General features: G+C 47.2%; 4 protein-coding genes across 6 annotated transcripts in view; 2 read left to right on the top strand and 2 right to left on the bottom strand.

The window, feature by feature from the left end:
* The window catches only part of LOC101100018 (zinc finger protein 33B), a 42,246-nt gene extending 27,744 nt beyond the window's left edge, over positions 1–14,502 (top strand). For 2 of the 3 annotated variants that reach the window (XM_045048246.1, XM_045048248.1), the window contains one exon: positions 1,111–3,959. In XM_045048246.1, coding sequence (XP_044904181.1) covers positions 1,111–1,265 — 155 coding nt within the window. In that variant the 3' untranslated portion in view covers positions 1,266–3,959. Of the gene's footprint in view, positions 1–1,110; positions 3,960–11,897 lie in introns of those variants that run through there. The other variant, XM_045048249.1, reaches the window with a different exon arrangement.
* On the bottom strand, positions 1,859–17,114 carry ZNF12 (zinc finger protein 12). The gene is made up of 5 exons (XM_011290426.4): positions 16,984–17,114; positions 15,983–16,047; positions 10,108–10,234; positions 9,762–9,857; positions 1,859–5,988 (listed from the first exon to the last, which is right to left on the bottom strand). Exons 2-5 carry the CDS (start codon positions 16,019–16,021, stop codon positions 4,139–4,141), a joined length of 2,112 nt encoding a protein of 703 aa, XP_011288728.1. The 5' UTR covers positions 16,022–16,047; positions 16,984–17,114; the 3' UTR covers positions 1,859–4,138.
* Positions 16,718–20,223, top strand: LOC109495098 (translation initiation factor IF-2-like). Its single transcript, XM_045048270.1, has 2 exons — positions 16,718–17,571; positions 20,084–20,223. Exon 1 carries the CDS (start codon positions 16,866–16,868, stop codon positions 17,481–17,483), a length of 618 nt encoding a protein of 205 aa, XP_044904205.1. The 5' UTR covers positions 16,718–16,865; the 3' UTR covers positions 17,484–17,571; positions 20,084–20,223.
* On the bottom strand, positions 20,187–27,802 carry LOC101099765 (speedy protein E4-like). The gene is made up of 7 exons (XM_023246259.2): positions 27,676–27,802; positions 26,991–27,188; positions 26,310–26,368; positions 25,721–25,806; positions 22,912–23,080; positions 22,647–22,751; positions 20,187–21,013 (listed from the first exon to the last, which is right to left on the bottom strand). Exons 1-6 carry the CDS (start codon positions 27,782–27,784, stop codon positions 22,692–22,694), a joined length of 681 nt encoding a protein of 226 aa, XP_023102027.1. The 5' UTR covers positions 27,785–27,802; the 3' UTR covers positions 20,187–21,013; positions 22,647–22,691.
* Between the last annotated feature and the right edge of the window lie 75 nt (positions 27,803–27,877).

Genomic DNA, 27,877 nt, shown 5'->3' with positions numbered 1-27,877 from the left:
AAGCCTCTCTTAATTTCATTCTTTTTTTAATTCTGAGAAACTTTTAATTCATGGGTTTTCTTCCCATTTTGTCTTTTTGAGAACCCCAGGATATGGGTGTTCTACTGTCCTCTCTGTTTTATTTTTCACATTGTATCTCTTTCTTCTTTCTGGCGTCAGGGCGAAATCATTTGCCGTTGTCATTCAGCCCACTAACTGGCTTTTTGGCTGCATCCACTCTGCAGTTAAACTCATCTAATGAAGCATTTACTTCATGCCATTTATTGATGCCCTTTCCCCTTTCCCCCACCTCTTTTGGGATAGCTGTTCCTGCTTCATGTAACCAATACACTTTTCTCAAGGGATGTCTAGTAAGACCATTTTGAAATCTGGATTTCTGCATCCCACTAGTGGTGGAGACATATGGTGTGCTCTTGGTAAACTCCTTGTCTTCTCCCGGCATTTATTCTTGCTGAGGTGTCTGGAGATCTCGGCAAATGGAAGGAGCTGGGCAAAGGCCTAAACCCTATTGCTGTTCCTCAGGGTGGCCTCAGCAGACGTATGTGTTACAGAAGAGAAAGCCCGCCCCCAGCTAGGAGGAACCCCCTCTTGGCACATTACATGATCACCAGAAGGTCCTCCTTCATCCGGAAAAACGTGCCTACTTATGGTAATGACATGGCTGTGGAATGAGGAGGGGATGATGCAGCTCACACTGTGTCTGTCGCATCCACCCCTCATCTCAGCTGGATGGGGCTGACGCACCTGCTTTCGGTCTCACGAAGGACCGTGGTGGGCAGTGATGTGCTTGGGACACTACAGTGGAGAGCAGTGTCGTGTAGTCCCCGAGTTCCCCTTGGCACCGGCCTCCCTACTGTCTCTGGCTGCTCACACCTCCCTGCCGAGAGCCACATCTGCCCCCAGGGCACCCCTGCAGTCCCTGGACGTGTGAACTGCTTGGGCTTCTCTGGCACCCCAGAGTTGGGCTTGGGAAACAAGTCGGCAGCCCATGCTACTTCGTCAGTTTGGCAGGAATCACGGACTTTGAATTCAGGGAAGGGAAACACCGTTGGTTTGTGATGTCATCTCTGTGAGAAGGAAAAGGAATTTCCTTGTTTTGTTTCACTGCAGGCAGCCTGCAAAGCTGGCAGTTAGCTGGGCCACAACTGGTGGACTGTACAGTCTTCTCTGGGGAGCCTGGATGGACAGTGCCACCAAGCTCACTGACCTGGAACAAAGAAGCGGGTGACTTGGGGGCCTCCGAGGGGATAGGGCCTTGGTGTTAAAACTACGTCTTCATTTTGATCCACGTGAGAAGGAGTCAGTAAGCCACCGCTTCACTAACTCGAGGAGGATACAGAATATTGGGAGATCTCACGTGTCCACGGCCAGGAAGGGTCTGCCTTCTGCTCAGCCCCTGGAAACCCCTCTCAGAGTTCATGATCTGCTCACACCCCAAATTATGAGGTCACTGGTACAACACCCAGGAGCTCCTGCCCCCCAACTCACCCCCAAGTCTTTCAGTCCCCCCTTCAGTCCTTACTACAGCACAAGGAGGCTCAAGTCCCTCTAGTGCTTTCTTTATGAACTCGGGCCTGTGTTACCTTACACACTTGCCAGGGACAGTTAAAAACTTTTCATATATTGTATTCCATCAAGTCTAAAACCATGATTTTACGTGCCTCTAGAGAAGAAAAACAGTGGCATTAAAGAACATGCCACTGATCTTACTTTCAGAGATGTAATAATATGAGAGCATGGACATGTTTGAAACTGAACAGATCACACTGCTCCATCATCAGAGAGGCAGTCCGGGACCACTTATGTGTACCAGGCTCTTTCATGCATAGGTACTCGGTAAGAAGAATGTGGTGAACCATTGAAACTTTTTGAGTATTTTACTTAAAATGCATACTGTGTATTTAAAGCTATAATGACAAACTACGGTGGGAATCTTTGTAGGTATCATTTCCACAAATACACCATGAGTATATTTTCCTACACAAAACTATACAACCTACCAGACTTTTCATTCCTGCTATGTAGCATAGTCACGATTATCTAGAAGAATGTGGAGGGAAAGTGCTAAGCAACAAAAACAGGTGGCACGAGTGATTGAAATACACAGAAAATATGGCATTTCATCTCAGCCGTAAGGGGTCAATTATTCAAATAGAGGCTATTCGGCTAATCACTGGAAAGCAAAGGTCCTTACCCTCCACACCTATGTTGTCAACTCACACTATAGCGATGATCCATGGATAACATAAATTAACCTAAACAAAATTTGTCATGCATTGTAAAAAGGAAGGTATACCTGACACTTTATCAGGCTCTAAAGGTTCTTAGGTCAATGATGTAACAATTCAAGGAAACGTACATTTAATTGTTTCAAGTTGATTTGTAGTGCTCAAACTATTTACATCCAAATTTACAGAAAGTTAAGATAAAGCTCTCTATCAGTACTTACTTCTAAATAGATGATTTACCTAAAGTCCACTTCTCAATTGCATAATTCCTACAAAGGTATAACTTTGTATCTTCAGTTATGGCTAACAGAGCAACCAAAATCAACTGGCATAAAAGTAAATTTAGTCTACTACAGAAGAGACAGTCCAGAGGTGGCCCAGCTACATGGCTGGTTGGTTCAGTGGCTCAACGTCATCATCTAGGTCCCAGGTTCTCCTGATATTTCTGCTCGGCCATGCTTAAATTATAATCCGTATTTGAAAGACACAACCAGACATCCCATGCAGAGAAGGCAACGTTCGACAGAAGACTCTACTTCACCCTGCATGATTCATCCCTCGAATCTTTGAAGGAATGTTTTCCAGAGATAACCTGTCAGATCTCTCCTTTGTTCATCTGCACAGAACTGGGTCCTGTGACCACTCTAAACCAATGGCTGGCAATGAGAAAAGGATTACCATTATTAACTGAAACTAGTCAGGATCTATCCCTCATTCCATGAGGAGGAATGGATACCCAAACTCCGCCAGCAAACAGTAACAAGTGAGTGACGAGGGTCGTTCACCAACGTCTGCCACAAACCCGTATGAAGAGTTCTTCATTCAGGAAGGAGTAGAGCACAATATTTAAAAACATTATTGTATCAAGTAAAAATACGGATAATTACTAAGTTACACAGTATATGTGCTCTGCGCACTTACACATATGTAGGCATCCGAACTAAAAAAATAATAGAACAGATCGAAAAAAAAAAATTAGTACAAATGGAAATACTTTAAGTCTTTCTGTTTAACTGTAGAGAATGCAACGAGTGCTATAGGAAACTTACTACTGGAAACTTCTGGCATTAACAAAATTATCTATATGGTTTTCTATTTTATGCATAGATTTCTATCTCTTGCTGACTCAGGTAAAGTTGAACACATTACAAAAACATTAGCTTCTTTATAGACGATTTAGTTCATTGACAGGGAAGAGTGGGAGAAGCAGTGTACTTCATACACGATCAGATACGAGTTCAGTGACAGTATTAGGGTACTAACGTGGTGGAGCAGTTTCAAATGGATAATCTTACCATGTCTTACAAATTATTCTACTAAGGTTACAATGGCTTTTCAAACATGATTCAAATGAACATACAATTCCTGTAATGGAGCATCCTAAAAACAAGTGGACAAACTTAAAAACTCCTCAAAAACGTAAGTCCTACATTCCCAGGAACACTCACGTATGAGCGTCAGTTGTGATGCTACAGTCTTGATCACTACCTGCTGATCTGACAGCTTCTGTTTGCACAAGTATCTTTACTCACAACAGTTATTCAAGTTCCAAGAAGCTTGTTACTACATCACAAACATTTAATATTAATAATTTCCAAAGGAGTATGTTTTCCACCTTCGTTAAATTGAGAGATTTTCCCTTGGTATGAATTCCCTGATATGTAAAACAGTTTGAGTCCACGGTGAAGTTCATACACATCCTACATATTTATAAATGTTTACTTCGGTACAGTCTGGTATCCAACGAGTCCTTGTTACAACTGTGGTCTTGTTACAACTGTGGTCTCTACCCTGTGAACTCTCAGATTTCAAGTCTAACACAAAGGCTCATTCGTGTGCATCACCCGTGTGAACTCTGAGGGACGACGGCAGGAGCTGCCCGCTCACCACGCTAAGAGGGTTCTCGGACTTCAGAGAAGCCTTCCCACATCCAGTACGTTCACACTCCCTCTCCTGTGAATTCTCTGATGGCTATTGAAGGCTGATTTGTGGTAGAATTTTTTCCCACACTCGTTACATTCGTAGGGCTTCTCTCCAGAATGAGTCCTGTAGTGCACGGTGAGGTAGGACATCCGAGAGAAGGCTTTTCCACATTCGTTACATTCAAAGGGCTTCTCTCCCGAGTGGATGCGATGGTGGATGGTGAGATAGGACATCTGGGAGAAGAACTTCCCACATTCGTAACACTCATAGGCTTTCTCTCCCGTGTGTGTCCTCTGATGTCTATTAAGGGCTGAATTCTGGCAGAAGGTTTTCCCACACTCGTTACATTCATACGGTTTCTCTCCTGAATGGATCCGATGGTGGATGGTGAGGTACGACATCTGAGAGAAGAACTTCCCACATATGTAACACTCGTAGGGCTTCTCTCCTTTATGGATTCTCCGGTGCCTGCAAAGGGCCGAGTTCTGGTAGAAGGTCTTCCCACACTCGTTACATTCGTAGGGCTTCACTCCTGAATGAGTCCTGTGGTGGATGGTGAGGTACGACAGCTGAGAGAAGAGCTTCCCGCACTCGTTACATTCGTAGGGCTTCTCCCCGGTGTGCACTCGTTGATGCCGCATGAGGGCAGAGTTCAGGTAAAAGGTCTTCCCGCACTCATTACATTCGTAGGGCTTCTCTCCCGAGTGAGTCCTATAGTGCACGGTGAGATAGGACAGCCGAGAGAAGAACTTCCCGCACTCGTTACATTCGTAGGGCTTCTCCCCGGTGTGCGTGCGCTGGTGTGTGGTGAGAGTAGACTTGCGGCAGAAGCACTTCCCGCACTCGTTACACTTATAGAGTTTCACGCCCGTGTGAATCTTCTGGTGGTCGTTCAGTGCTGACTTCTGGGAGAAGGTTTTCCCACAGTCGTGACAGACGTAGGGTCTCTCTCCTGAATGTGTTCTCTGGTGCTGTGTGAGGTGGGTCTTCTGGCAGAAGGATTTCCCACAGTAACTACATTCGTAGGGCTTCTCTCCTGAGTGAGTTCTCTGATGCTGAATGAGGTGCAACTTCTGGTAGAAGGTTTTCCCACATTCGTTACATTCGTAGGGCTTCTCCCCTGTGTGTGTGCGCTGATGGACGGTGAGGGTTCCCTTCTGGCAGAAGGATTTCCCACACTGATTACATTCATAAGGTTTCTCTCCTGTGTGAGTCCTCTGGTGTATGATAAACTTTGACTTTTTACAGAAGGATTTCCCACATGCACTGCATTCATAGGGCTTCATTTCCATGTGAGACCTCTGGTGTACACTGAGGTTGGACATTTGAAGAAAGGCTATTTCGGATTCATTCCACTTATAGGGCTTCTCCTCCATATGGTTAGCAAAACCTGGATCCTTCTGAAAGGCTTTCTGGCATTCAATATATTCGAAGGGTTTCCCCAAAATATGAATGTTCTGATAAATACTTTCTTGGTTTAGACTATAAGCTCCCCCACTTTGATTAAATTCGTAAGATTGGTCTCCTGGATGAGTTTTCTCAAGCTTCACACGGGGAAACGGTTTCCCACACGCACCACATTCGTCAGGCTTCCTTCTTGCATAGCTGCCATCACTACTGATATATTCTGAAATGGACTTCAAACTCTTTTCACATGAGCCACACTTATAGGATATTTTCCTTGAAGGAATGGGGTTCGTTTCCACATTTAAAGTCTTACCGAGAACATTACCTCTCTCTTCAGTCGGGGTTTTGTTGATGGACACAGCTTGCCTTGAATGTTTGCCTTCATTCTCCTGGACCCTTTCAACCAGGTCATCGGCTTTCCAGACTTCTTCTAAAAAGAGGCAAAATTAACAACATTTCGTGTATCTCCTACATTAAGACATGGAATGTGACTTACATGCAAGCATTTCACCGTGGTGTAGATGCCAGCTCCATGGGCAGATGTAAATATTTCCAAGTGTACTTCTTTTCCCTACCCTCATGGTTTGGGGTAAACACATGCATGCATGCTCACATACACACATACCTCTGAGGTCAGGAAAGGGGAAAAGCTCAAGCACCTTTGATCTTTGCTGCTTTATAAGGTTTTGTTCAAAACTGGGTAGAGAAGGTGAAATGTAAACACAGAGCAGGGATGGGAAGACAAGGGATGGTGGATGAGCAGCTGACAGGCAGATATGAAAGGACTCACAGCAAACGGGGATGAATGAGGAGTGCTACCAGGCAAGCTGGGGTGCACAGATGCCTCAGGAAGCAGTGGGGGAGGGGAGGAGCCCAGCACTTTGTGCCACACCGTTTCCCATCAAGTTGGGGGAGATGATCACAGGCTCAGGAACCATCGCTTTTTACTGAGATTTCTGTGGCAGCATTTTGACCAGCCTAGATCCTTCCACACTACTTTCTTTCGTTTCAGCTTCCACACAGTGGGGCCAAATCAGCGTGCGCCCAAACCTCCTTGTGTTTAGAGTAACATCCCTCTGGTTCTGTTTCACTTGAAAGGCGAGTCCCAGGAACTGGGAGCATGCCAGCCCTTCAGAAGTTTAAGATTTCATAAACACTCTATTGATACTATGATTTACACTGAACTGATTCTGACCATGAAACTCTATTTGTTCTTATTTGGACGGTGCAGCATGCACTGTGGCTGGGTGACCAGCAAATACTTAAGTCATCTATGATTCAGGATCATCCAGGGGTGAGACGGAGACAACGGTACCTACTTTATCAGGCTGCTGTGAGATTACATACATAAACTCATAAAGTGCTCAGAACAGCATCTGGCACAAAACACATGCTCTGTGAGTTTCGCAACTATTTTTCCCATTTTCAGACTCCTGGCGATTCCCTTAAACTAGTCTTGCCTCTGACATACCACACTGTCCCTTAATTCTGAATGTGAATAGGGTTGACCACTCGTGACTTTCATTTGGTTTCATTTACAAACCTTAAAAATCAGATTCCCCAAACTGTTCCTAAAACAGTGACCTTTATTTTTACTTATCTTAACAAGTTTTTGGATGAACTTGACGGCCGTGCTTGCTGTCATCTACATCAGATGAAACCGTACCAGCCTTGTCCTCCAAAACCTACAATTCCCTGAGTGCACTGCCAAAACATCAACAGGTAAAACGAGGGAAAAAGTCTGACAGAGAGTACTTTTTGCCCGGATTCACAGTGTGATTCCACCCTGGGTTTATACCAGCCTACGAAGAATTTCTGCCCCAGGGAAACCAAGCTATTTGCTAGACAAGAGGTGGCAGAGGACCCATCCCAGGGCAGTTAGGTGTGGGGGAGGGGGCCTGACCCTCCGTCCCAGGCACCATGTGCTTCTGAGACAGCTATGGTGTGCCAACAGTGCCCAGCTCCTTTCAACCACAAGTCTCAGCTTCTATTGCTTTATTCAGTCTGCTTGGCTTCCAGCCTTGATCTACTCAAGACCTGTCTTTCAGAGAGTTCCATGCTTTAAAAAAACAAACAACGGGGCGCCTGGGTGGCTCAGTTGGTTAAGCATCCGACTTAAGCTCAGGTCATGATTTCGTGGTTGGTGGGTTCGAGCCCCACGTCGGGCTCTGTGCTGACAGCTCAGAGCCTGGAGCCTGCTTCCGATTCTGTGTCTCCCTCTCTCTGACCCTCTGTCGCTCAGGCTGTCTCTGTCTCTCAAAAATGAATAAACATTAAAAAAAATTTTTTTTAATAAAACAAACAAAATCTTCTCAAGTCCCTTCTCACCTCAATTAGATCCATTTCCCCTTAAAGTTGAAAATAACTACTCCCCATAGAAGGGCTTAAGCACAGTGGTTCAGCTTGAACATCAACATTCCACGTGAAATGCTGAGGGTCTCTTTGTTTCTTTTAAGTAGGCTCTGTGCCCAGTGTGGGGCTTGAACTCATGAAGCTGAGATTAAGAGTCGTGTGCTCTACTGACTGAGTCAGCCAAGCGCCCCTGAAATGCTGAGTTGTAAATTATACCACACAACTCTCTTTTCTTAACCAAATCCTGTCTCTTAGAAAGTATGACTACTCACTATTTCCTTTGAACCCCTGAACTGAAATCAGAGCTGTTGCTTTTGATCTGAAACCTCTGGGTATCTTTCAAGCACCTGCAGAATAAATGGGGATGTGACCCAGGTATGAATATTTAGCACCGCTTATCAATTACTTCTCAATAGATGGACAAGAAAGTTCTTTCACCTACTGGACTCCACACATACTCAATGTGGACTACATGTTACATACTTTGGCAAGGAGAACATACCCTTTTCTTTATAGGATTATAATTTGGGAAAAAAAGAAGTCAAGCAAAATATATATAATATCAAGTAAGATTACTTGATCAGACCTAACTTTTTTCAAGGTATGGCCCTGAGGCAGAGTCACCTTGAGACAAGGAAGAGACGGAAATAATAATAAGAGCTGGAAGGAAAAGCTTCAAGGAGGGGCAGAAAACCTGGGCCCTGTGCTCAGTTATCTGGAAGAATGTGCTGTTATCTGGCAAACAGAGCACTCCCCTCTGAATTAAAGCAAAAGGGACAATAACCACATGAACAGAAGACATTTAAGAGGACCCAGTGGATTTAGCAAGAGTTCTGGGAAACAACAGAAAATTAATTTTCCAGGCACCACAGGGAAGACGAGGAATTTACACTTCCTTTCAGTAGCAGCAGGGAAACCCCTGAAGGCTCATCCTGGAAGACCAGTGATAAGATCAACTGGAAATTTCCAGGAATGCATCTTGCAAGTGCACGTAGCACGAGGGACCACTGGGCTGCTACCACAGGAGATTGGACAGGAGGACAGGAATGGTAAAGCATAAAACAAACAGGCAAACAACAACCCTAATGGCAGGAGAAGCCCTTTGAAGAACTCACGAAGCAGAACCCAGCAAAGGGGGAAGCAGAGTCTTCAGAAACATTTCTGGAGCGTGGAGGGAAAGGAATCATAACTCATTCCCGTGCACCACACTCATTGAGCACCCACTAGGACAGGACAGCACGGTGAGTAAGGGACAAGATGGACACGCATGTCTGGGGCAGACAGGAGGCCCAGACACTGCTGTCACCCAGCTCAAGAAGGGTTGGATCTCGGGACAGATGAGCAGCACACAGGCGCACCAATGGCAGAGGTGCACCAAAGTCACTGGCTCAGGCACAGGATGGGGGTTTGGAATCTGACCTCAGTAAAGGGAGACACGAAACGGGACAGAGACCTGTCTGAGGCATCTCACAGAAAAGAGGAAGAAGTAAGGAAGGTGGCAAAAAACCTACGAGTCCTGTCAGTTACTTTTTCATGACAGACACGAATGCCTAAAACCTGAAAGAAGCCATGATAACGGGCGACTGCAAATGCCATGGAGCAAGCAAGACCCGAGGCTCAGCAGGGAGAAGGGAGCCGCAGGGTCTGGGCTCCGGGGAGAGGCAAAGCACGGAAAAGCTCTGCAAACACAGGTTCTCACGGGGAAGGAGGAAGGCTCCGGGAGTGAGGCTTGGGTAGCTAGAGCACACACACAACTGTCTGTAGTCCCTTCTACAGGCTCAGGACCATGAGAGATTCCTGGGGAAAAACACTTCCGAGTTACCAGTCTCCGCACTGCCTGCACTAACACACCTGGGTAACTGTGTGGTAGGAATTCTCCTTCTACTATCCATGGCTCTTCTCCTTGTTCCAACTTGATGATAACTTCCGGTTTGATAATGTGACAGCCTGTTAATAGAAATGAGAGAGAACTTGAGCCTCACTGCTGGGCTGCCGGGTCTCTCATCGTCTGAGAACGGTGCTGCCTTATGAGCTGCACCACAAACAGAGCCTTGCACTGGGGAGGTGAAGACCAAAGGCCCTGCCTGGTGCCCAAAACAGACCACTCACATTTGTCCCATCAAATTCAAAGTTACAGTCGGTACATCTGAGGGAAATCCCATGTATCTTAGCAATCGAGAGAGCGGGCTCTCCTCACCCACAGAGACGAGGTGGCTGTAGTTCTCCAGCATCACATCCCGGTAGGTGGTCTTCTGCTCAGGATCCAGATACTGCCACTCCTCCTGGGTGAAGTCCACGGCCACGTCCCTGAATGACACTGGCCCCTGTAATGGTACCGTGATCGGAACCAGATGAGGTAGAGAAGGCATACGGAGATAAGAGCTTACCAAACTCACTGGTCAAGTGAACTACAAACACTGTTATCTCCTTTATCATGGAAAGAAAATAAATCAGAAATACACTAGGATGAACTCATTCAGTAGTCACCAAAAAAAGAAAATACCATCTTGCACTGTGAGCCATGGACAGTCCTGGCTGCTGGGGACACAAAGACCAGCAGACACAGCCCCTGTGCCAAGGGGCACAGGCCTGAGAGGCACTCAGAGAAATGCAGGGTGCGCTTTGCTCCTCCTTTTTGCTTCCAGAACATTACTGATGTTGGCTCTCCTTTGACCTCCCCTGCTGACTCCCTTCTGTCTGCTTTGCTGGCTCCCCTGTTCTCCAAGACATCCTGAAGTTAGAGGGCCTGGGGCTCCGTTTTTGGTCTTTCACACTTTGCTATCTGCAACCTGCTGTGAGTATGTCAGCGTTTCGCAAACCTTTACCACCAGGCCAGACCTCTCTCCTAAACTCTAGACACGTGTCCCAGATCCAAACTCAACAGCCTGAAATTCAACCACTGTTCTCGGTCAACCTGATCCTCCTGTGCATGGAAGGAGCTGATCTGTGATATTTGCCACAACTGGCAAAGGAAGAAGCCAGGCAACACACATCCTTGTTATGTGTTTTTTTTTTTTTTAATGTTTTTTATTTATTTTGAGAGACAGAGAAAGTAAGTGAGCAGGGGAAGGGGAGAGGGAGAGAGAATCCCAAGCAGGCTCCATGCTGTCAGCGCAGAGCCCGATGTGGGGCTCAATCTCACAAACTGTGAGATCTTGACCTGAGCCGAAATCAAGAGTCATACGCTCAACCAACTGAGCCTCGCAGGCACCCTGTGAGTTGTGTATTTTATCGCAAGGTATGTCTAGCAGGCCTGACCGTGGCTGCCACGTAAACTGTCAGTGATAGCCTGTTCAATTGTCCCTAATTCCTAGCTGGGAAGCCCAGAAGGAATCCCCTTTCTGCCCATTTACACATTCCAGGGGAGCCGGAGCTTGGTCCCAAGGAGGGGCAAACAGACCCAGAGACTGCCCAAGCCAAACCTTTAAATATGGATCTTCTGAATAAACTGTTCCCACTCAAATACACCAGTTATTACAACCATCCCTCAGTATCACTAATTCTGAGATAAAGGTAACAATGGTACCTGTCAAGTATCATAATACCAGTATCAAAAGGGCTAATCCATGGAAAGCCCTGAACTAAGTTCTCTGGACATAATGACACCTCAGGTTACTGTTGATTATCCATTATGTATCTTATCGCTCTTTCCAAATAAGGACAAAAATTAACCAGAAAACACAGAAATAAATTTAAACAACTAAAGCCAATGAGGCTGTCAGAATTATGCAGGTGCCAAGGAGGGATTATAAAACAGTGCCAGTACATTAAAAGCAAAAAGGCTCCAGTGATCTGACAAGGCATGTAAGGAGTGGTGTGGAAGGAGAAGGCTGTGTCCTGCTCAGGGGCCATTTGAGAGAATGACAAACTCCTGACATTGACTGAAAATCTAAAATATTTAACATGTAACGATCAAAGAGTGCAGGACGCATCCTGTTGGCAAGATTCCCTGACACACCTGGTCACCTGAACCTGTTATTCTCCCAGGCTCCAGGTACGGGGACACCAGGGACCAGGTAAAGGTGTTCAGGTCCGAGCACCAACTGCTGACAGGGCACTGGGTGCTGTAAGAGGTGGTTCCCGCCCAGGCCAGACTAATCTGTGTGCAGAACTGCCCAGGCCCGGTCTGTGAGGAGACAGTCCTGGAGATACAGTAAGGAGGTATTCCAGAAGCTCTGCCCGGCCTTCATTCAGACACCTCCAGCCACAACTGCAGCCGCCCTCATGAAGATCAGCATCCAGAAGTTCACGTGTCAAAAGTTATTACCAAAAGCAAAAGAGCAAGGGATTGAAACAGGACGTAGTTTCATTTCAATGAATAAATAGAACAATGTACATCTTATTCTAACTTCTGGCTTTGCACGTGTAATTTCACAAAATGTGCAATTTGCGCGGACTTTTTTAATGCTTGCATTTTGGTCTTATTGGGGGGGAAAGCACACTAATTGAAACAGGACGTAGTTTCATTTCAATGAATAAATAGAACAACGTACATCTTATTCTAACTTCTGGCTTTGCATGTGTAATTTCACAAAATGTGCAATTTGCGCGGACTTTTTTAATGCTTGCATTTTGGTCTTATTGGAGGGGAAAGCACACTAAGAAAAAAATTACAATTTTTGTTGTTTGTAATGCACGTAAAATAACTGCAGTGATGCTCCTTAAAAAGAGCATTATCGTGAATGTTCCAAACTGAATTTTTTCTTTGTGACGGGTTTGAGTAGTTTGCCCAAGTTTAAGTTTATGTGCAAAGGGAGAAAACTACACTGTTCTTTCCCCAGCTTCAAGCAAGCAGCTTTACAAAAGCACTTTAAACTCAAGGAAAATGGGTTTCAGAAAACCTGGCTAACAAATTAAGAAACCAGTCAGAACTGCATTTAGGGATTTTAGGTCAGTTTCAAAAGGGAACAACCTTTGCTGTCTTAACACTCAGTACAGCTCATATTCCTGAGATGGCTTTGTAATCAAGAATGCAGGGCTGGCTACAGAGTTTCACACAAGCCAGACCGTCAGACATGAGGGTAAGAACACCCTGTGAACATCTCAAGCTGCCATGTTGTCAGAAGGTTTCTGATGCAGACAGCGCTGCTCTCTCCCCTGGTGTGGGGGAGGGAGAACAGGTTTTCTTTACCTTTCTGAGACTCCTTTCAGCAGTGGCTAGAAGGGCACAGCACTGGCATTCCATCAGTAAAGACTGACAGAGAAAGAGACCCCCTCAGAGGATTGCAGACAAAGACCCAAGTGCAAAATGACTTTACAAGGGGCCCTTGTGTGTCACAGCCACCTCCGCATGTCACAGAGCTCACATGCCTTGCTGGGGCCCAAACAACAGAGAACAGCGAGAGCCTACTGGGGCGGGAAGACTGCAGTCCAAGGGTCCCCACTGAGCCAGACTCCTCTTGAACATCCAGGAAAAAGAAAGACATTCTCAGACGTGTGAGGCCTGCAGAGTCAGGAAGTCAGTACACCAGTCCGCGGCCCGTCCAAGGACAGCAACTGCGGCCGTCATCCAGAGCCAGGAGAGGAAAACCAAGAACGCACAGAAATAAGAGGAGAACACCATGAAGTCCTCCCCACTCACCACCGTGGACCGTCTACTAACGAAGCGGCAGCTCCAGTGCTGACTGCTGAGGGCGCTCTGGAACTAGGAGTCCTACCCACACAAATTTTGAGAAATTTAAAAAATGTACAGTATTCAACTCGTCAAAATGAAAACATTAGAGGACTATATAGTAAGGCTGGAAAATAAAGTAAAAAGACAAGCTCGGAAGAAAATGTTTACTAACATGATCCAAACAGACAAAATGTGAAACAATTAAGACTCCTTTGTAAGTCAAGAAGAAAAGCACAACAAACAAGATAGTATAGGGACAGAGAGACTAGCAGTGGATGCGAACAGGCATTTCACATAAAACCAGAAACAGGCCAGTCTGAAAAAGCTACAGGCTGTATGACTCCCAACAGTAGCTGACCACTGAATGATGCGGGGGTGAGGGACACTGACCACCACCCCCCCCACAGTTGAAAGTCCACATATAACTTTGGACTTCTGCCAAACTAACTACTAATGGCATGCTGCTGACCAGAAGCCTTACTGATAACCTCAAGAGTCGATTAACACGTGTTTTTTACATTATGTGAATGCCAGACTGCATTTTTACAACGAAAAAATACAGAAAATATCAAGAAAATCATGAGGAAGATACCTTTATGGTCCCATGCTGTATCTATTGGAAAATATCCATGGATAAGCAAACCCAAACAGTTCAGACCCGTGTTGTGCAAAGGTCACCTGTATGTGAAATCCTGAGAAGGGCAAAACCATACACACAGCGTAGAGGCTCGTAATTGCCAGAGACTGGGGGAGGAAAGAATGAACATGTGGTGCCCAGGGAACTTTCAGGGCAGTAAACCTGTTCTGTATGATATTGTCACAGTGGACATACGCCATCTTACAGACGTCAAAACCTGAACCATACAAGGAGCAAACTAACATCAACTCTGGACTTCAGATAATAATGTATCAACACTGGCCCATCCACTGAAACAGTGTACCACACTAATGTAAGATGTTAATAACAAGGGAATCTGAGACATGGAGGAGTGATGGGATCTCTGTACTGTCTGCTTAATTTTCAGATGAACCTAAACTGCTCTAAAAATGACCTACCGTGGGACACCTGGTGGCTCACTTGGTTGAGCATCCGACTCTTGATTTCAGCTCAGGTCATGACCCCAGGGTCATGGGATTAAGCCCCATGTCGGGGCTCAACGTGGAGCCTGCTAGACCTTCTCTCTCTCTCTTTCTCTCTCTCTCTCTTTATCCCTCTCCCCTGCTAGAGCTCCCTCGCTCGCTCTCTCTCTCTCTCTCTCCAACAAACAAAAAAAGAATATAACAAGAATATGAACAAGCAAATGTGGTAACAGAGAATGAAGAAAGAGATTAGAAAGAATCCCATATTTCTGGATTCAGTGACAGGCTGCTCAGTAGAACAAAGAGCCGACAGGGACGAGAGCAGAAGGCATAGGTGGGGGCTACAAATAATTACTATTAACCTGAGGTGTCCTTTGGACAACCTCCATGGAAACGCTGGTAGGTGGCTGGGCAGAGGCATCTGGTCCATGTGGAAGAATGGACAGAGTGGGCAGTTCAGAGCACAGGAGGGTAAGTCAGACAGGTATAAAGGTCGTGAGCCAGGGATGGAAAAAACAGCACATGAACAGGGCAGATCAGTCAGGAAGAGAGTAGAAGAGGTTTGTCATAGAACCAACAGAGCAGACCTTGAAGATGGAAAGCCAGCAGAGCAGTCCAAGGCAAGGACTGGCCAATCGCTGGCTTTGTACACTAGCTCATGGGTAACCTTTACTGGGGCAGGTTCTGGGGACAGTCAGGGACAGAACCAAGACTGCAGGAGAAAACATGAATAGGAACTAAGCAATCTTTGACAGAGACATGACAGCACAGTCTGAGCTGCACACCAGATAGGCTAGCATAGAAAAATATTTAGCAAGACTTACTGGAGGGTGAGAAGGCCATTCCTCCAGAGTATCCTCATTTTACCCCTGGATCAAGCAGTAAAAACAATGTATCTATGGAGTGATGTTGTAGTTTCCAGAAAAATTACAGGCACTAGGTGATCCCTGGACCAGTATGTCAGCTTACAGGAGGCACAAGTAAGGCACCAACAGCCGTGGTTTAGGGGCTGCCATTTAGGGACCCTGGTCACAATTAAAGTGAGATGGTCAAAGAAACTGCAAAACCCTTGAGAAAACAAACCTGTTTCTCAACAGGTCAGTGTCAGTCCAGTAACGAATGGCATTTGTCATTTTTTTCAATGAATGTCAAGCAGATCAAGGAGGCCCTGCACTTTGGCTTTCAAGGCCCTGAAGGATCGTGCTATCTACACATGTGAACACGACAGAAATGCTTGCTGCCACTCTGGTACTGCGTGTCTGACCAATCATATCTCTTTTCTATCTCTACCTTCCCCCTTTAAAGTCTAAACTATTCATCTCCTAGGGGATATTACAAAAGGAAGTGGGGAATAAATACATTAAACAGAAACACTTACCACAGATCTACTCATCTTCTGCTCCTCTTGTAAAAACATGGGCAACAGTGAAAGTAGGGGCAGACCTGGGGAAAGAAAAGAGAAGCGATGAAGGTGTATGTGATCTCCACTGCCAAGAAAGTGCTCTCCTGGAAAGTTCCATGGAAGAAACCTGTGGGGGAACTGTCCCTTTAAATCTTCAGAAGTTAACTGGAAGAATGAGGGAGCACCCACCTGTCTGCAACTGGCACCTGACTATATGGTCACTGAGTGGATATGTTTCTCATTAGAGAATGAACACTGTATCCTATTGAGATAAACCTCCATCATTCAAAAGAAAATACAAAAAGAAACTCTGTTATAGTCATCTATTTTCTAGCCATGCTTTTAACTACTTAAGATCAGAACAGGATGCAGGATGGTCTGAGTAAAAAGATGTGCACCCGCATGGCTGTCTTTAAATCATTTGTAGACACTTGAACGTGCTACTCAAAAGGATCTTTTGTTAAGAAACTTACTTTGACTTAAAATGTAACAGAGTGGACAGCACATTGGCGCAGGAGTTGAGTCGCATCCACAATCCCACCCATAGACTCGGTCACCCTGCAAGAGCCACCTCCCTTCTCAGGCCCAACCTCCTCCTCTGTCACCCCAGCGGCCGCGGCCACAGCAGCAGCAAACCCTCTCAGGCTTGTCCTGCATTACACTGGCGGATGCCACAGGGCAGTGCCCGACGCGGTCGGCACACACTTAGAGCACACAGCACAGGTGCTCAGGGGCGCTTAGAGACCCGCTTGGAAGACGGAGAGGGCGGAACGGGGAGCAAGGGGTATCGGGACTGGAGAACGGAGCGGACACAGAACGTCCACAGCCCACGCGGGGACCCCCTGCGCTCCCAGGAAACATGGGCCCCACAAGTCCCGGGGAGAGCCCATCCCTCCCTGGCCGCCGCTCGCGCCCTCGTTTGCGGCGCGGCGCACAAGATGCACAACCGCCTGGAGACCCGAAAGCCCACGACCTACCTCGTCGGGACCTGCCGAGCTGCCCCGAGGCTCCCGAGGGCTCCGGAGCTGGCGCGGCGCCTCCCGGGGCCGCCGTTCCGGAGGAGCCGGATCTGGGCCTCCGGGACAAGTTCACTTCGGGCCGAAGACCCTCTCGGGGCCCAAATCGGCCGCCTGGGGCCTCGCCGTACCGCGAGCCTCGGCCGGGCCGCCGCGGGTGCAAACGGGCCGGGCCCGATCCCAACGCTCTGCGCCGCCGCCGCCGCCCGCCCGGCCACTCCGGCCCAGCCCGCGGGCTCCGGGGCTCGCGCTTGGGGGTCTCCGCTCGAGACTCCGCCCGGCCCGCACAGCTCTGCGCCCGCTGGGTGCCGGCCCGGACGGACGGCGTGCAGCCCCGCAGGCCCAGGGTTCCTTGCCCGCCTGAGGCCGAAGCCTGGGAAGCACGGCCAGCGGTGACCTGGACACGGACAGGAAGCGAGAGCGGCGCGGCGGCACTGCGCGTGCGCGAACACGCACACTGAACGAGCTGCACATGCGCAGGACGACGCCGGCGGTGCGCCTGACAGAGCCCACCTCGGGAGCGGGACCAATACCCGGACTCTGTTTCCCGTAAGTCTAAGCGCCCACACGTTAGGGGACGTCTCAGAAATCCCCACCTCATCTAGCATGCAAGTCGCTGTAAAGGGTATGTGGCTGCACGTTACCGGAAAAGCTGAGAGGATGGGAGTAGCTGAAGAGACAGGGGCCCTTGAGTTGCCTGCTGGACCCTCCCTGTGTCACTCCTACCTTTTTCTTTTATAGTTTTCTCAGTGTTTTGTCTTTACAAAGCGACCACCCCTTGTTTGTCATTGAGTCAGTCCTTTCAGACCCCGGAGACAGTTCCTTTTGCCACAGCCACCGGAGCCTAGCTGCTCTGACTCTTCTTTGTTCTTCTTTTTCTACCTGTTCCTGACTTTCCCACCATTGAGAGCCACACATCCTTGTGACATCAGCTCACATTTCCGAAGCAGCTCCCAGATTCTTAGTCCTTCTCAGCCTTCGGTTGCCTCCAGCATCTCCCACTTTCTCAGCTGGTCCACCTCTTTGTCCTCCAAATTTCTTAAGCCTCACCCCCTTCTCAGCGGCGTTGCCCCTCCCACCCCCCCACCCCTCTTCAACTGGATCAGTCCTGATCCCAGGTTCTTTAGGTGTCTTGGCTGAAACCATGGTGCTCTGCACCATGCTCTCTGTTTCCCAAACACTCCCGAATCTCACCCTGTCATCAGTTACCTGACCATCTGTTTTCTTGCCTGTTTGTTATTGCTTTATTGTTTGAATCCATTGTCCTGTTTCTTGTGTCTCTTCATTCAGCTGTTTCATTTTAGCGATTTCCTAATCTGCCCTCACCTACCATCCTGCAGAGACCTAGAGCTTCTTAAATATATGTTTTAATTCCTAGGTGTCTCATAAGTTATATCTGTTTCCAAGCTGTTCCTGTCAGACTGTTTCTCCTCTTTGTTTCCATGTCTGGTGAATCTAGTCTTTCTGCTGCCCTCAGTCCATCAACTGCATCCGATGTCTGAATGCTGTCCCTCTCCTAGAGCTTCTGTAATTTGATGCTGTTGTCCTTGTGGCTCTTCTTGCCTTGGTGGTTTCACTTTCTGAAATTGCTCCATGCTTATTAGCTGATCTCATTTACCAGCACTGCACCCCCACCCCACACATTTTTTCTTTGGCCTCTCTTTATTCAGTTGCTCACTGTCATTAGCTGCTTCTATATAGACAACTACATTCATCTCCTAATTTCTCATGTCTCCTAAGATATCCCAAATCCCTGTGAGTACCCCATTATTTCAATCCTTATTTCTTCAGTGTCTCAAATATCTCCCATGATATATCTGTCCTAAAATGTTTACCTTCCCTGACCACCTGAGTTCTGCCAGACCCCTGACCATGGCCAGCGTGTTGTATAAAGAACTTATCTGGTGAACACAAGGGAAGGGAAGCAAAAATAATATAAAAACAGGGAGGGAGAAAAAAACATAAGAGACTCTTACATATGGAGAACAAACAGAGGGTTACTGGAGGGCTTGTGGGAGGGGGAATGGGCTAAATGGGCAAGGGGCATTAAGGAATCTGCTCCTGAAATCATTGTTGCACTATATGCTAATAACGTGGATGTAAATTTAAAAATTAAAAATAAAAAAAAAAAGAATTTATCTTGTCCCTGTCCCTGGTTCCTGGGAGAGAGCCTCTAAATCTTTGGAATTTCCTGAATGCTAGCAGTGTCTGTTACTCATCATGGGCCTCTTGGACCAAAACTGAGTTTATGCTCACAAGGTGACTCAGGATAGGAGCCAGCCATGCCAGGAAGACCAACAGGGTTGGGGCTTTGAACCACATGATATCAGCTCAGTCTCTGGAGGAAGGCAGGGGGCTGGAGATTGAGTTCAATGTATGGCCAGTGATAGAATTAATCATACTTTGCATAATGAAACCCCAATACAAGGTTAGGGTTAGGGTTAGGGTCATCAAGGCTCAGGTGAACTTCCTGACTGGTGATATACATCTATGTGCCAGGAGAGTGGTGTGCCCTGGGGACACTGAAGCTTGGTATTTTGGACAGTCCCAGTATTCTCTGGTGCTACCACATCCCTAGATGGTTTCCTCCAATATTCAGGATTCATGTTATTAGCTCTTTCTTCTCCATGCCTATCTGATTTGTCAGCTTTAGCCCCTCTTACCTTCTCGTGCTTCTCAGAAAGTTCTCCAAAACTTTCACTTCTTTTTAGTTGTTCCTTTTTCATCACAAAGGATCTTCCTTCTACCACAGTAAACTGGAATTGGAGGTTGTGAAAAGGACTCCCCTTATGATTAAAATAATGAACACTGTGTGTGTTCCCTTGCACCTGTGGGTGTGTTTGCCATGGACCATCTCTGGGAATGCATATCTTGCTGAGTCACCTTGCCTTCATTGTGACTTTCAGATCTAGGTCCCCATAGTACTTTCTTCCTTCTTTCTTCCCCATTTCCTCCCTCAGTATCTTCTCCTTGTTTTCCGGCTTTAGAACTCTAGCTCAGGATTTGCCTTGTCTTCTATTGCTTTTTTCCATGTGAAAAATAAGTCAGAATTATTTTTCAGAGTTACGAAATGTGGTTGAGTGATCACAACCCCATTAAGCAACATTATCATTTGACAACAAACAGGTAGGGCAGACTTGGGATGACTATGAACATCATGAAGGTAAGAAGACTTTTTATCTTTATTATGTTTCCCCAAGATACACACTGTGGTATCCTCTTTAATAATCTAAAATAACATACAAATGTGTCATCAAGGCAAGTTAAAAAATTACAACTGAATTCTCACAATTGAATAATGAAGAGTAAATGTCAATTAAAAATGTAGTTACAAGAACTTGAGAGAACTATCCATCTGCTTATAATTGATATATTATATAAATATAATAACACAAAACCTATCCTGAAAATGTAAACAAAATTATATTTACATATATGTAACACCTGTAATCTCATCACAAACTTTGTAGGAACAGCATGTTTTGAAAAGTATGACTATTTCAGAACTATTTAAAATAAATACATAAACATAGAGTATAAAAATAAATATAATCATTCTAAGGGCAAGACTTTCAAAATAAACCAATGAAATTTACGTCATATTGTTAGGCTATCTATCACAAACAATCCTTTGGCTCTAATTTTACATTTTTGAAGTACTTCCCTCCTAATCTGTGTCCCAGTGCATAAAAAACGGGCCCTCCAACTTCTACCTCAGAGGAGATTTGAATTAAAACAATCTGAAATATTTGGTGGTGCCCTGGGAAGGGACAGACCCTGAACAAAACCCTGGTTTCTCATTGTCCTTCCATGGACTCCTAGACGTGCCCCCAACTCCTAGGAATACAGTGTGATAACTCTATTCAGCTCATTCTAGAAGGTTCTAGGTTCTTCCAGATTATCTGTACAAGAGACTCCTCTCTTCCTTCCTCAGGCCTGTCATTAGCATCCAGATGGACTTCCTGCTGAAAACCTGCATCTCCCCTGGACTCTGAAATTGAGAGAAAAAGAAGATGTCCGGTTGATTGCAAGGAGGCAAGTCTCCAGTTAGAAAAGATTATTCACATTCCCAGTCAATTGTAATCAGAGTTTAGGCTGATTTATAAATCCATTTTTATCTTTAATCCTTCATTCTAAACCTCAGTTCATTTTCAATTTTGATCCTTGGTCTTGGGGACCCTGCCTCCAAAAATGTCTTACTATGGTGAAGGTCAGGCCCAGTTATCTACATGTGCTGTAGCCAGGACTCTAGGTGATTCTTCTCAGGGAGTAATACCAACAGGAGAGAATGTTGCTTTAGACTCAATGCTCACCTTGGTCCTTTTGTGCTTCTTACAGTCTGAATTAATAACCATACTACAAACATCACCAACACAACAACATCATGAACCATGAAACCAGATGCCTAACCTCCCATTTGAACCCTGAATCCTAATGTTTAACCAAAGCAGTTAGTACTAAATTTGGTCAGTGCTATATGGCCCGAGTGCCTGTGTCCACCCCGCCCCCCCAAATTAACATGTTGAGATCCTAACACAAAAGGTGATGGTGTTAGGACGTGGCACCTTTGGGAGATGATTAGGTCATGAGTGGAGGCCTCATAAATGAGATTAGTGCCCTGATAAAAGAGACCCCAGTGAGCTAGCTCTCCCTTTCCGCTGTGTGAAGACGCAGCGAGAAGGTGGTGAGGACACAGCGAGAAGGTGGCAGTCTGCAGCCCAGAAAACGGTCTGGCATCTTGCTCTCAGCCTCCCAGTCTCCCAACTGTGAGAAAGAAATGTCTGCTGTTCGTAAGTCTGTGGTACTTTGTTATAGGAGCCTGAACAGACTAAGAGAGCCAGTTCGCACAATTCAGACCACATCTTTACTTAATCCTCTGCCCGAATCTGTCACTATGTGTCGATCACAATAAGCCATGCTGAAACTGGTATTCCTTAACCTTTACTCGTTCTGACAAACTTCCTTGACCATAAACCTGAGGGGAAACGTGTGATTGAACAAGATAAGAGACTGTTCTGGAAGTGGGCCAGGTGAGGTGAAGAACGCATATGTGGTCTGGCCATAAGCAACTTGCTCGAAAGCAAATTTGGATGAAGACATAGCTAGTCATAATTTATCTTTTATTACTGGACAGGTAGGCTGTTTCCATCAAATATCATATTGTTAGACATTTATTTTGTTGTAAGTAAATCCCTAGAGTTAATAGTCTCTCAGGGATTAAAGGCCAAAAATGAGTTAAAACAAGAAAGTCAAAACACAATATACGGAAAAATTAGAAACTTTCCTATTTCACACAAAAAATCAACATGTCGTCAAAACTCTCATTCAGGCCCAATTGCTTTGGATGCAGTTATTTCAGCCAAGTCCATGCCTCTGTGACAAACTGGTTTTCCTGAGCTCTGGCACCCACATATTTCCCTGAGGTCATGCCTGGTGTGTGGTTGTCAGCTCGTGGCTGGGACGTGAGTCAGCGTCTGGCTGTGTGGCCGCCCCCACTTCACAGTGTGTGGAAGCCTGATGTGTGGGATGGGGGCCAATGAGCATGCGTCCAGCAATTAGACTCCTCTGAGTTCCTAAGTGGACAATAAATTATTCTGCCTGTACCCTTGATGACACAGACCTACCTTCTCTCAGGCCGATGACCTCAGGCCTCCGTGGTCCCGGGAACTCTAGGGCATGAGGGTGCGATCTCGCCCCCACACCCACAGCTCTGGATCAAAAGCCTGGATCTGGAAGACAGACGGCCCCCTGAGCAGACAGCCTCCAGGTAGGCCCCCCTCCCTGCCACTGTCCAGGCTTTCATTCTTTCTCATCCCGAATCCCGTGTCCCTCCATATTCCCCTCTCTCTCCCACTGGACACCCCCCCCAAGTCCCCACAGCCCACCCACCTCCTCACACTCTTCCCGGGACACCCTGGTCTTCCAGCCCATGGATCGGATGAATTGAAACCGCAGTTTGTGAAACAAGGAACGCTGGGAGCGGTTCTTCCCGTACAGGAATGAAAAGATGGCCTGTTTGGGGGCCTGGTTATCTTCTTCCATATCATTGGCCAGGTAGCTGGAGAGAGATGTTAGGTTGCTGGTCAGGAGCAGGACAGGCAGGACCCCCCCCCCACACACACACACCCCAGCTCAGCTTCCCAGAAAGGACACAGGCTGCTCACTACCCAGTGTCTCCAGATGCCACCCAGTCACCAAGAAGGCACTGCTGGGCAGAGACGTCTCCCACCGTGATGACAAGACAGAACTGAGCAGGGAAGCCGGTAGGCATGTCCTGCCCTGTGTTCCCAACCCCATGCCCACCCCTTGCCCTTCACCGTGTCTGTGCACACACCTGTCTCCCTGTGTGGACTGGGGACATACACAGTTCCTGCGGCCAGGAGCTGAGTCCACTCTATTTCTGCAGAAAGTGGCTTTCCTACCAAATGACTAATGTAGGACTTGGTTCATGTGGATGCATAAGTTCAACATGCATTCTCCCCATCCTCATCGCCTCATGGTCCTTGGCATATAAGATATACTTGGGGAGTTTTTGTTCAGTGAATGAATGAGTGAATGAATGAATGCTTTCTCTCATGGTCAAGGGCAATACTGATTACCTCATAGGTTCAAAATAACTTAAACATTTGCAGAATGGAAGGGATTGTGTTGAGTGTTTGGAGAGGAGAATGTGGAGGTATTTTGACAAGACCTGCCTTCAACAGGTGTCTAGTCTAATGGGACTGGGGAAGGGGGTGTGGGGGCTGGATAAGAAATAACTATAGTCCAGGGGCACCTGGGTGGCTCAGTCAGTTAAGTGTCAGACTTCGGCTCAGGTCACGATCTCACAGCTCACCTTGTGAGTTTGAGCCCCTCGTCAGGCTCTGTGCTGACAGCTCAGAGCCTGGAACCTGTTTCAGATTCTGCCTCTGTCTCTCTCTGCCCCTCCCCTGCTCATGCTCTGTCTCTCTCTCTCTCTCTCTCTCTCTCTCTCTCTGTCTGTCTCTCTTTCTCTCTCTCTCTCTCTCTCTCAAAAATAAACATTAAATATATTTTTTAAATAACTATAGTCCAAAATATCCATAAGACTAGGATTATTTTTTGAAAATGTTTTTTAATGTGTATTTTTGAGAGAGAGAGAGAGAGACAGACAGGGGGCGGGCAGTGAGAGAGAGAGAATGAGTGGGGGAGGGGCAGAGGGAGAGGGAGACATGGAATCTGAAGGAGGCTGCAGGCTCCAGGCTCTGAGCTGTCAGCACAGAGCATGACATGGGTCTTGAACTCACATACTACGAGATCATGACCTGAGCCGAAGTCGGACGCTTAACCAACTGAGCCACACAAGCTCCCTGAAAATGTTTTTTTAATGTTCATTTATTTCTGAGAGAGAGAGAGAAAGAAAATGCGAGTGGGGCAAGGGCAGAGAGATGGGGGTACAGAGGATCCCAAGCAGGCTCTGTGAGGACAGCACAGAGCCCGATGTGGGGCTCAAACTCCTGAACCATGAGATCATGACCTGAGCCAAATGCTCAACTGACTGAGTCACCTCAGTGCCCTACGAGGCTAAGATTTTAACAGAAGCGCTACTCAGGTACAAAAGTCAGAGAGGTCAGGGGAGCATCTGAGGATTTGGGAGTCGGAATCAACCTTGAGGACAGGTCATTTTCTTCAGGTGCATGTGTAAAATCAGCTAGACAGAAAACGCAATATAGAAACAGAGGGAAAGGTACTCGGCAGGTTGGGTGGAGAGGGTTGGATCCAAACTGGGAGCTCTGGCCTTGCCCAAGAGCGCCACTGGCCAGCGAAGTTGGAAGATGAAGCAAGGGAAGGGTGCTTTGGAAGGACTTTAGGCACATAACACCCGCTGGCTTGGGGACAGCCTTGTAAGACACCAGCAGGAGTATTTACAGTAGGTCTCTGCTGAGTGCTGAGGGCCTGAACTGAAGCATTTGTGCAGGGAATGCGGAGAGGAAGACAATGGTGGATGTCACTTGGGCTTCTCTCTTGGCTTGGGGCAGGGCAGTACACTTCCTTCCTTCTCTCCTCTTCGGATGGTTTTATGTTTTCTATTCTTCAGTCTCTTAACTGATGTTGGGGTTATTTGTGTTTAGAAAGAATGGTATAAAAAACGCTATGCTATAATCCTATCGTTTTCATACACAGACTAAACAGTTTAACATTTATTTATTTTTGGGACAGAGAGAGACAGAGCATGAACGGGGGAGGGGCAGAGAGAGAGGGAGACACAGAATCGGAAACAGGCTCCAGGCTCCGAGCCATCAGCCCAGAGCCCGACACGGGGCTCAAACCCACGGACCGCGAGATCGTGACCTGGCTGAAGTCGGACGCTTCACCGACTGCGCCACCCAGGCGCCCCTAAACAGTTTAAAAAAAAACAGGTTAAAAAATAATCAGTTACAAACAGGTTTAAAAAAAAATAGATGAGGGGCGCCTGGGTGGCTCAGTCAGTTAAGCATCTGACTCTTGATTTTGGCTCAGGTCGCGATCTCGTGGTTTGTGAGTTTGTGCCCCGCGATGGGCTCTGTGCCCACAGCGAGGAGCCTGCTTGGGGTTCTCTCTCTCTCCCTCCCTCTCTGGCTCTCCCCCCTCAAAATAAATAAATAAGCTTGAAAACAACAGATGAAGGCCAGAGTCCCACTTCTCCCCTCCGTTGTCACAGGGTACTGAGCGCCACTGATGGCCGAGGCAAAACACTCACAGTGCTACGAAGAAGTGGATTCGTTGGAACTGCCAGGGGAAGAGGCCAGCACGGCTGAAGTAAGCTATGACCATAGACAGGAGATACTGATGGGGAGAGGAAAAAAGCCATAAGACAGGGATCACATCCTAGGGGAAGGAGAAAAGTGGGGGCAGGGCGTGGAAGGCCTCAGCAGGTGCTCCTGCTCCCACGTGTCGGCTGAACCTGCTTATTTGGTATCAGAAGGTTGGCCTCAAACCCAGGAAGTCAAGGGGAGAGTTTCTGCTGCTCCCAGGGTGGCTTGCTCTGCTGTTTTGGGGGCTTGTCTTTAAGATAGCCAGCTTCAGGAGGGTCTTTGATAAGCTGGAGCAAAGGGGAGCCCCCAGGAGCTGAGAGGAGAGGGGACTTAAGGTGACAACAGCCCGAGAGCCACAACAGGGGTTCAGATCCCAGAGGATCTGCAAGAAACCATGAGGCGCCTGAAGGGAAGTGTAGGCAGCATCAGGTTGGAGAGAGAAGGAGAGCTGAGGGTTCAGAAGGTGTCCGCCTGCCCCGGGACAGACGTTGGAGCGAGCGGGAGTACATCTTAGTGGAGAGTGACAGACGATACCTTGTCAGATACCCTCAGGTTTTTGTCCCAGGCCAGGAATCTTTTAACGACAGGATCTTCTGTGAGAAGAAGGCATGTGTTAGGTTGGGAACCAGAACTGGGTTAGTGTGGGAACATTCCAGAGTGAAGAGGAGAATGATGCTTCCCCCTGAAGAGGAGAAAGAGCTTGTAGGATGTGGCCAAGGGTGAGGCTGATGGGCAGAGGTGAGAGGAGACCACTCCCTGGCCAAGAAAATATGGTGGTATCCTTGCGGGGTGGCCAAGAGAGAGTGGTGCTCTGTCATTATCACGTACTGCTGCAGGGGCCACAGAGACCATAGAGTCATTCCCCATCATTTTCTCATTTGACAGTGACCTCAGGGTACAAAGATGGCCTGTCATCCCCCTTCACACAGATGACGGCATTTAGTTTCAAAAGGCCACTAAGAGCTGAGATGTCCCAGGGGCATGACCAAAACCAAGGTTTCTTGTCCCAGAGACAGACCTTTCTCCAAGTGTCACCTAATCCTCTGTCGTTTTTAAGTGTCCCTGATGAGGATCAATATGGGGTCCTCCAAGGATGGAGAGAGAGCTCAGCAGCTAGCAGAGAATTCTTTTCCATTGGAAAAGTGTAGGCGTTGGAAGTTTCTTGTTTTTTAAGGAAAAAAAAGAAAGGATAGGATTGGAGGGTGCTCTGCCTACCCAGCAGCCTGTTGAAAACCTCATGGTGCTCAGGCAGCACTGAAGACAACCGCTGTCTCTTCAACTTCATCTTGAGTCCACACAGCCTCTCCACGACCCAGACGTCCTCAGCCCCTGGGGCTGTCTCCTCCTCTGACTCCTCCCTTCTCCTCTTCCAGCCACAGGAGGGAGGCGGGGGATGGGGGTCTACCCGGGGGGCTGAGTGAACAAACCAGGCTCCAATATAAAGCTTCTGTCTTTGGGATTCAGCCATTGGTCACCCAAGCCCCTCCGCAACCCAAACCTCCCCTCATTCTCTCTGACCTCGGAGACTATTGGCCTCTCCCAAACCATCTTTCCATCTTTCTGCCTTGTTGATAGCCACCTGCCCCCATTCATCTTTGCCACTGTTCCATCCCCCTGTCCTCGAAACTCTTCCTCATTCTAGTTAATCTCTCCCATTGGAATAATGGAATAGTGGAATAATTTCCTCTCCTCCTTTATCTCATTTGAGGATCTCATCTCCTGACCCTCCTTCCTTGCCCCCCAGGTTTTCCTTCCATGGGGATATCCTTGTCCTTAGGTCCTGGCTCTCTGAATCTCTCCTGTCACACAAACCCTACTCACATGCTCCTTTCTGACTTGTGTACCCCTTCCTCCTTCCTAGTCAACACTCTCAAGTCCCTTCTTCCTCCTGCTTCCTCACCTGATGGTCCTGGGCTTTCTTCACCCATTACTGCCCGCAGGGGGTACCCCGAGGAGCTGGGCTGTGGGCTCTGGTCCTCAGGCCGGGAACACGGTTGACAACCGGCCATGATTTCTCCCAAACTCTTTCTTCCCTTCCAGAAAACTTAGATTGTGTTCTGCTCAAACTCCTCTTCTGGATTCTGGCTGAACACAAGCCCGTT

Source organism: Felis catus, chromosome E3 (genome assembly GCF_018350175.1).
Source record: "Felis catus isolate Fca126 chromosome E3, F.catus_Fca126_mat1.0, whole genome shotgun sequence".
NCBI classification, from domain to species: domain Eukaryota; kingdom Metazoa; phylum Chordata; class Mammalia; order Carnivora; family Felidae; genus Felis; species Felis catus.
The sequence above is the reverse complement of the archived record's forward strand: the minus strand, read 5'-3'. Positions and strand labels throughout refer to the sequence as shown.